The sequence below is a fragment of the Arachis ipaensis genome, chromosome B1, assembly GCF_059453495.1.
Source record: "Arachis ipaensis isolate K30076 ecotype BB chromosome B1, ASM5945349v1, whole genome shotgun sequence".
In the NCBI taxonomy this organism is placed as follows: Eukaryota; Viridiplantae; Streptophyta; class Magnoliopsida; order Fabales; family Fabaceae; genus Arachis; species Arachis ipaensis.
The window spans coordinates 112215270-112224827 of NC_142436.1; the positions used below are offsets into that span (position 1 = coordinate 112215270).

The 9558-nt window shown below is 36.4% G+C and overlaps 1 protein-coding gene across 8 annotated transcripts; it reads right to left on the minus strand.

Moving 5' to 3' along the window:
• Window positions 1-550: 550 nt before the first annotated feature.
• On the minus strand, window positions 551-4840 carry LOC107632213 (peroxisomal membrane protein PEX14). 8 transcript variants are annotated; one of them, XM_088501605.1, is made up of 12 exons: window positions 4637-4840; window positions 4464-4552; window positions 3893-4140; window positions 3747-3786; window positions 3420-3613; window positions 3074-3263; window positions 2843-2932; window positions 2397-2461; window positions 2231-2273; window positions 2085-2152; window positions 1862-1906; window positions 551-1299 (listed from the first exon to the last, which is right to left on the minus strand). In XM_088501605.1, exons 2-12 carry the CDS (start codon window positions 4498-4500, stop codon window positions 811-813), a joined length of 1509 nt encoding a protein of 502 aa, XP_088357731.1. In that variant the 5' UTR covers window positions 4501-4552; window positions 4637-4840; the 3' UTR covers window positions 551-810. The 8 variants fall into 8 exon arrangements, with proteins under 8 accessions (XP_088357731.1, XP_016191412.1, XP_016191404.1 ...); XM_016335926.3 differs by having other exon boundaries at window positions 2397-2425; window positions 4637-4831; XM_016335918.3 differs by having other exon boundaries at window positions 2397-2434; window positions 4637-4831.
• Window positions 4841-9558: the final 4718 nt, after the last annotated feature.

Sequence of the window (9558 nt, forward strand, 5' to 3'; positions counted from 1 at the left end):
ATATTAACACTCCAATCAATTTATTTTTAGCTATAGTTACATACAATTCTAAAGATGGAAACAATATAGGGCCGCCATGGAAGCAGACTAAAACAACGAAGAGGTGGCAGGAAAAAAAAGGGGGAAAATAGGAAAAAGGAAAATTGTAGAGAAAATAACCTTCGGGAAAAAAGAGTGTGTTGTCTTTTATTGTTTACTTTGATCTTTCTTGCTAAACATCATATAAATCAATCCTTTTTAACAATTTCAGTATAAAAAGTCCATTTAAATAATTTTTTTTTGGTATACAATCCATTTAAATAATTAATTTAGCCTGTGATCCTTTAGAGTAATTTTCCAAATTAAAAACTGGATCATCCTAGAAATGTCAAGGGCTTTATAATTCTAATAAATAATAACTGAATGATGGACCATCAGATATAGTTTCTAGTTAACTTAAATATATGGGTTTCGATGCATGAATTGATAACATTATCGCATACCTATGCCATTGTACATTGTCGACACATGAACAAACACCTATAAAAATGCAACATATACGAAAACCGAATGTTGCTAACAGCCAACTTATTATTTCTTCTTAATATGTATATATATCCATTTTAAAAGTGTCATCCTACTAAAAATCAGGACATCAAAGCGTCTCGCACTTGGTACAAATATTATGGTATAGAAAAGGCCATGCGTTTGCATCTTGTATCGGCAATTATGAAATAAATTGTTTCAGGCTTATCCATAATTTAGGACTACTCCAAATTCTATTTTCCAAGCTTCAAGTTTGTTATGGTGTATTCTGATTCGCCTTAATTTCTATTCCCGTCTGAGTTCTTGGTCTTCTTGTATCTCAACTGTGCTGGGAATCGAGCTGCTGCTGCCACCCTCGACCGCACCTTCAGATTCTGATCGCCTTGGGATCCTAGTAACCTCATCAGACACATCTGAAGAATTACCTACAGACTGAGTATCCGACATCTGATCCTTTTGGGCCGCTGGCTTCGGGCGCCTGATTGCTTCTGCAGCCTCTGCCATTGCTATGGGGGGAGGTTGAGGGGGAACCCATGTGCGTTGGGGTGGTGGCTGATTGGATGCAACACCATAACTTGATCCATTTCCATTATATTCAGTTTCATTACCAATTTCTCTGATTCTAGCATTTTTCCTCTGCCACCAGGGTAGCGCATCATCACCGTCACCATTGGATTGAGTGGAATCTTGGACCTTTGAATTCAAGTATTCTCCATTTCCCTGAGCATGAGGCACCTGGGTAGACGAGTTCTGAACCTGACTAACCTCCCAAGGCTAGCCAGCAGAAATTTAAGTAAATAATCAGAGATACAGATGATATTATACCATTGAGAAAGCAATTTGATAATTATGCATTATGCATAAATTACTGCTTTGTAAAACATATCATAAATATGATCAGACTGCAAGAGTTTAGAAACATCATGCTGCTGATTAGTTTTTTGGAAGATACTCTTCAAAGATGGACTAAATTAAATCTAAAGTTTCACGAATCAAGAGTTCGGGACTTATGCAACTGTCAAAATTAATTACTTCCCACATCTAATATACTAAGAAAATGCAAAGGGAGCTCTTTGTAAACCTTGGGTCTAGACAATAAGTGAGGATTTGATGGTTGCTGACCAGGGTTGGGGATAAATCATTGTTTCCCTGTGTTCTAATCCATTACTCCATGCTAACACCCTTGTTCATACCAAAGAGGAATAACTTATAATTTCAATCGATATTTTTAGGCAAGAAACAAATTCATATCAGTAATGTAAATGAGTTGTATGGTTTTTGTATTTTAGATGTGCAAGTAACTGTATCCAGATTTTCAAAAGGGAAAATGGTTTACTCTAGTGTTTGAAGGCTTCTCCCCTCTTTGAACCATGTTCATTATCTGACAAAAAGGCAATTAAAGAAGTCAATATAGAATAGAATTTGTAGCAAGGAAGATAAATAACACATTATTCATCCCACCAAATATGAAGAATATAAAGCATTAGCTGAACACAACTCGGTAGGTGAAAAAGAGAAAGAGAGAGGGGGGGGGGGTGCAAAAGCAAAATAATCACTACCTCCATATATGACTTTGGATGAAGAGAACTCGGTGGTTCGTATGATACAGGTGGGGATGTAGATCTCACTGCACATCACATTCTAATTATAGGTTATCATTCCAAAAGTAAGATCAATTTACTTGATATTTAATTAATATAACAACCTGAATGCAAGTCATAATCAGCCTTGCCATTGACAATCAGTTGCTGCATTTATTATGAAAGGTTACGGTCATCAAAAGCCAACTTATTTTAGACAACTCAACGAGAATCAGAGAAAACGTAAGCCACAGTTTCATTAAGGATGAAACACATTGCTGTTCTAAGTACCTTTGTATTAGTTTGAGTGACTCGGAGATCTTCTTGTGCTAAAAGGAAAAATTCCCCATCAGTAGCTATATTTTCTCCCATTATTTGGCAAAGAAAATATTCAATAAGAACCTAAAATTCTAAGTAACTCCCACAAATTTACAGCACAAATGTCTTAGAACATAAACATAAAAAGCCACTAAATCTATCAGGAAGCCTGAAATGATATCAGTCCAAGTCAAGGGATTATGTACGATTTCCAACAATCACAAAGCAAAAATTACAGTAGGATGGACAGAACGCACATAAAACATGTTTCACTCTTAAGGAATAAAAGAATATAAATGTTCCTCAATTACCCAACCGCCACATTTTTGACAAATATACAAGGGGCTATTGCAAATTGAAATCTGAATGCCTGAAATTTTCATCTTAGCTAAATAGATTAAATGGGAATGCCCAATTACCTTCTATTCGTCTTAATGCATTAGTCATTGACTTCATTTCCTGTACTTGCATATCTAAAAGACTCACAACTTCCACAAAGTGTTTTCTCTCTGCAAAGTATAAAACATGCAGAAACAACCACAGTCACTTCTCAGAAATAAACCATTCTGGAGAAAACTAGGAAAGTTTAAAATAGTAATAAAAGGATTACACAGTGTGCATATTAAAGGTCATCCGTCCATTATACCAACCTTCCTCTTTTGAAATCAGCATATCTTGGCTAGCTTTTGCAACATCTGCAGCTGCAGCCGCAGCAGACTTTGCAGCTTGTGCAGCTTCCTCCACCAGTGTCGGTTTTCTGTCTAATTTCTTTAATTCTTCATCATCTTCTTCTACGACAACTTTGCGTATCCAGGATTTCAAGCGAGGAAGAATGGAATTCTGCAAGGAGCACACTTCAAAGTTCAGTGGATAAAACCACATCGTAATAAAACTTGCTTTCATAAGATAGCCACATCAATAAAAACCTTAACACAGTATTCTTTTTAATAAGATACCAATCTAGATTGCATCATGATGATTGGACGGTGATAGTACCTTAACTACTATAGCTGTTCCAGCACCTGAAGCAGCCAATACTCCAATTGCAATAAGGGCATGGGACCAGTGAAATCTGGAGCGGGACAAGGTTGCTGATGAAGTATTAACTCCAGCAGAGGCAGGTAGACCAGGTTGCAAAGCTTGTGGTTGGGCCTGTTGTTGAATGTTCGATGAAGATTTTACTTGTCCATCTATATTAACAATAAGCCATTTTCAAAATATAACTGAAGTGTGAATAAACTTTCTATTGTGGTTCAACTCGACCCAAAAAATTATAAGAAAACAAAGAAAACCATATAGTAACTTCAACACGGTATAATTCACCTTGAGTGACACCACCTGTCTGCACAGTCGGAGCTGAATCCTGCAATTGGTGCCAGATGTGAACAAGTACATATAGTTAGTTGCAGATGAACAAGTAAAAGGGCAATCCAGAAAAACTTAAGCAACATATATAAACAGTAGCTCACTGGCACACGCCGAAAGGCTTCATCTATCTCCTCCTTGGTAAGGCCCTTCCTTTCCAAAAAGGATCGCCTGTACATGACAGGAGAGCCTTTAACTTTGGGGTGTGACAGAAATTTCACAGCATTCTGAACTTGTTCTTCCCTCATCGGCTCCGAATTTACAAAAACCAAAGGCGTGGAGCTCTGTTTGACAGGTTCCTCTGTGGCACCCTGCTGATCCACATTTGCTGCTGGTTCCGCACTTTCAGCACCTAAAAAATGTCAAAATCGGCAAAATGAAATGTATCACGCAAATGTCAAGTTATCAATAGAGTCTATACAATTTTACCTGAAAATTCTGCTAGCACATCCAAAATTCATAGCAGTATAGCAAAAACGACAGTTACATATGAACATAACATGATATTTGGAACGATAAAAGAAGTGAAATTGTGCTCAAATTCAATCATATAGTGGGGGGAAAGCTAAGTAATGGATGTCATACCATAACATACAAAACACAGTTGTTATTATTACTACAAAACACATATATCAAAAAGGAATAAGAAAAGGAGAATTGAGAAGATAGAAGAACCTTGATTTTGATTTTGAGTGGGAGACTGGGTAGCCATGCTTGTCTGCAGCTGCTGCTTCCTCCTATGAGCCTATCCTAGGGTTCGATTCCTATAATATAGCATAGAGTTAAGAAATAATAGGAGAAAAAGAAATAAAAGTAGAGGCACCAAAAATAGTGATTATAATTGTTACGTGGTATTATTGGAAGGAACAAGAGATGAGGATGAAATGAAGTGAGTGGATCAGCTCATCATCAGCATGGAGAGAGAGAGAGAGAGAGAGAGTTCTCTTTTAATTTGTCAATATTGTATTATCCTCTGTTTGTTGCTGCAGTCTTTATTCGGCGGGGGAAAAAACGCCAAAATCAATATCAGGGCCTCAGGCCACATTTCTTCTGTTTCTTTTTTACTTTTTTATAATTATGTACAGGTTCTGACTTCTGAGATACTTATTTAATTTTGAAATGGAGGTAAGTATGGTGTATAGCTGAGTTATTGGGGTCTGGCGTATTGTACGAAAGTGTGGTAGCTGCGATGAAAAAATCGGACGGTCCGATTTAAGAGGGAATAATCGAACGGTCCGATTACAGAATTTGAAAGTATACAAATTGGACGGTCCAATTTGTATATTAATGTCCACGCATCTTGCATGCAGCCTCTTAGTCCATAGACCCACTTTAAAACTAACTAACGTATCCATTCATTCCTTTCGGTCTCACTTGTTCACTCTTCACTCTTGATTATACTCAACCCCACATTTTTTTTCTTCTCTTTTTTCATGGAAGCTGTAAAAATTTAAAAAGAAGCTGCTGCAAGGAAAAACAAAAATCAACAATGTCAAGAAGACCATAAATAAAAGAAGTTAATCATTCAGAATTTTTTAATTATCTTAATTATGTAAATTTTTTATTATCAAATAATTTGATTTAATCTAAATAATAATAATAACATTAAAGATTAGTTTATTGTAGCAATTATTATTAAGTGGATTGTAGGTATGTATTAATATTAATATTGTTATTAATTGTTAAAAGCCAACAGTAAAATAAAATAAATTTTGAAGGTTTTTGAATAATGATTAAATTAATTTTTCAATTGGTGAGTGTGTTGTGACATTAGAGGATATGGCGATAATTCTTGGTCTTCTAACAAACGGTCTTCCAGTTACAGGACCGACTCTAAGTAATTATGAGGCTTTAGAGGTCGAATGCTTGTATCAATTTGGTGTTGCACCTAGGAAGACATATTGTAGAGGAAGCTTCATAAAGTTGATGTGATTTCGGGGACTGAAGGATCATTTAGAGTTGGATAATGATATTCAAATTCAGAAGTACATAAAGTGCCACATAATATTATTTGGGACCATTCTGTTTGGAGACAAGTCTGAGACAGCGGTGCACTGAAAATTTCTGCCGTTGCTTCGTAACTTCAGTGGGATCATAAAATTTAGTTGGGATCGGCATGTCTGACGTACTTGTATAGAGCATTGCGTAGGGTCACTCGTATCGACTACAAGGAGATCGATGGTCCACTGACACTTCTACTTACCTGGGCTTGGATCCATCTACCATTTCTATCACCGATTCCCAGCAATCCTCAAGTCTTTCCGATTGCAAACAGGTAAAATTAATCACTATCTGCTTTGAAAAAGTGTAGCACATTTTATTTTGATTTTTATGATAACAGTTTAATTAACGGATGGTTTAATGTCAGCTAGCGTAATTGGGATCGTGCTAATCGGCCTTACAAATATCATTCTCTTACTCACTTTAGGAGGTCGTTGGATGATCTGCAAGAAGCACATGTATGTTGTATTCAACTATTATCTATTTTTGTTTAGCTGTATTATTATCTGGTGTGTAATCCTTTTTTAATTTCAATATGTTCAGTTTGTTTGGGAGGCTTATGCAGTTGATCGCATTGAGCCAGGAATGATTCTTGCTGACATCCATCAGCATTCGGTTATTTCTACTGCCAAAGCATACTGTTCACGTGGGATCCGGTTCAGCCAGTTAGTGTAAGCCTCACCCCATTCGTGTAATCGCTGATAATGCATCTTGTACTCGCGAGCTATCCTTGAATATCCTATGATAAACAAAAGACCTCCTAATAAAAACCATGCATTATAATAGAATCTGTAACAATAACAAATTTTCTTGTATTCAACTTTACCTATGTTGACGATAAGCTTCTGTAGGTACGGAGCCTTGAACTTCCTCAAGAAGTTGGACTTTATATGCCTGATACAAAATATGTGAAAAGCTCTAGGAGGAGACTAGGCTCCGTTACTACAAGTAATAGCTAAGTTGATGGACTCGTGTCAATTATAAGGCCTGATGGGTTGAAATCAGAATTTCATACCTAAACTCACCGGCAAGTGTACCGGGTCGCATCAAGTAGTAAAACTCACTTAGAGTGAGGTCGATCCCACAGGATTGATGGATCAAGCAACTTTAGTGGGTGATTAGTTTAGTCAAGCTAACATTGGTGAATTGAGTGAAATTGAAGCAACAGAATGTAAATTGCAATGAATTGTAAATTGCAGAAAGTAAAGTAGACAGAAGCTTAAATTGGCAGAAGCTTAAAGAGCAAGAAAAGTAAATTGACAGAATCTTAAATGACAAGAAAGGTAAATTTCATGAAATGTAAAGGGGGCTGGGTGCTGGAAATTAAAGAAAGCAATAGATCAATTAATTGGAACAATTGTAGAAAATATAAATGTGCAGGAAAGTAAATCAAGCTCAATGTGAATGTGAAATTGCAGAAGAAGAGAATTGCTCAGAATTGCAGGAAGAGTAAATTTGGATCTCAACAATTTCAAATGTAAAGTTGCAGAAAATAAAATTGCAGAGAAGAAAATTGGAGCTGAGAATTGTAGAAAGTGAAATTTGCATAAACTGAATTCAAGACTTGGAATGTAACAGTGCAGAAAAATTAAAAGTGTATACAAGGGAACTTTCTATTCTACCCTACTCCTAATGCTCTCTAGCAGAGCCAGCCTTCTTTACAAAAATGAAAATGATGCCTTATATAGGCTTTACAAAGTGAAAATGAAAATGAAATTGAAAACAAATTAAAATTCAAATGAAAATCCTAATCTAACTGATCCTTGTACCTTTGAGTGATGTCAATTGGGTTTTGCTTGCTTTCAATGAAATGGGGTGATTTTTATTTGGCCTTGAATAAAAAATAAATTTGAAAAAGGATGGGTCCGGTTAGCTTTGGTTCAATTTGGTTGGAGGTGTAACGACCCAATTTTCAATATGTCTAGATCATACCGAAAACTGAGCGCTACCAATTTGTCTTCCTAATTATTATCTATTATTTATCATATGAGCCTGATTCGTTGTTAAAAGCGTAGTTAATTTGCGAGGTTTTTTTTTTTTGAAAACGTTTGGATTAATAGGCGGAATCACTCATAATCAATTCACAAGTAATAACAGATAAAACAGTTATAAACAACTACACATAAATACATCACAAGTAGCGAGCAACATTTAGTGATCCAGCCTTTGTTAGAGTATAGACCTTTAGTTAGAACACCCTTAAATATAGCTAGATAATAACTATATACATATACATACATACAACTTCCCAGGTCCTGACCTGTTTAAGAAGTCCCTAAGCTGGCACCCAGGCTAGCCTAGACCCTATACTCACCTAGTCCCTCTAAACTACTAAAGCGAGGGAAAGTACGTTCTTAGGTCTTCAAAACTCAAGTCAAGTGGAACGTCATCAAAAGATAGAACATCATCTGCTACTCCTCTACACGATCAGACTTTTCCACAGGACGTCTCTCTGGTGCCTCATGAAGTAGCCACACAATAGGAATCTCGTACACAGGATTTAGGTTAAAGTACGCATACGAACGGGGTGCAGACGTTGGCTGGTCTCACAGTATATACATATAACAGAGAACAATACTCACCCTAGACTCAGAAGACTATCTAGAGCAGAATCCTCTTCTTGCGAATGGTCATCAGCGGACTATGGTGAGGTACTCTTACTTCCATCTGAAGGGGGAAGGGAGAGAGAAGGGGTAAGAACTTGGGAGTTCTTAGTAGGGTCGGGGTTATTAGTTACGTTCATTTATTTGGGGTCGATTAGTAGATGAGTAACATAATATAGCGAAGCAGTAAATAGAAGATAAAGATAGAAAGAGAAAGTAGAGACAACAAAAAGCAGAACACAAACAAAAGAATACAAGAAAATAAAACACAGAAATAGCATACGAGCAGACAAACATAAAGAAGTAGATCACACACAGAAAGGAATGCAACAGAGAATGATGCGCAGACAAGAATGATGCATATCTAGCCCTAGCGCAGGCCATGAGCTCATGTGTCGGTTGGCTGCCCGCAATCCCGACATTTATCCGGTCACGAGTAATCCCGATTTCCCGAATACGATTTTCCGTTCCTAAATAAATGCGCATATAATAATAGCCGCTCATTTGAGACAGCCTCTGCTTACTGCAGGAAAATATATATATACTCTGCTCTGCTCTGGGGAAGCGGAAAATAGCTGTAGGTAACTTAGTTTCCCTACAGAAGCTTTGGGTTGCATTAAGCAACTAATATATATTAAATATAGCTCTGGGTTGCATCAAGCAACTAATATATATATATATATATATAGCTCTGGGTTGCATCAAGCAACTAATATATATAAATATCTCTTTATTATATTACTCTTCTCTTTATATCTCTTTACTCTGTTCTGGTTTCTCTTTTCTCTGTATCTCTTTACTCTATTTTAATTACTCTGTTCTCTGTATCTCTTTTCTCTTCTCTGATTACTATTTTCATTTGTATCTATATTACTTTTTTTCTCTTTATCTCTTTACTTTACTCTGGTTACTCTGTTTTCTGTGTTTCTCTACTCTGCTCTGATTTCTCTGCTTAATGTATGTATTTAAAGTTTATGTAAATTTCGGTATGAATAGTTCGCCTGTCCCAAGTATAGGTTCATTAAGTCTATACTGAAACAGTGTAACTTTTCATATAATACCTAACCCTAGTCGCAACTCAAGGACTAACTATGTTGCCCTAGTTCGTTCACTAATTTCTGTCTGTTTTTCTGTTATTAAAACCTTACAGACTTTTCTTTAGTTTT

What these genes read in the sequence shown, in the direction of transcription:
- LOC107632213 (XM_088501605.1), bottom strand. Translation starts at nt 4,500, where the DNA reads ATGGCTACCCAGTCTCCCACTCAAAATCAAAATCAAG. An exon ending in CACTCAAAATCAAAATCAAG is followed by an intron (nt 4,141 to 4,463) that starts GTTCTTCTATCT and finishes GACATTTTTTAG; the next exon opens with GTGCTGAAAGTGCGGAACCA. An exon ending in TGATTATGACTTGCATTCAG is followed by an intron (nt 2,153 to 2,230) that starts GTTGTTATATTA and finishes TGTGATGTGCAG; the next exon opens with TGAGATCTACATCCCCACCT.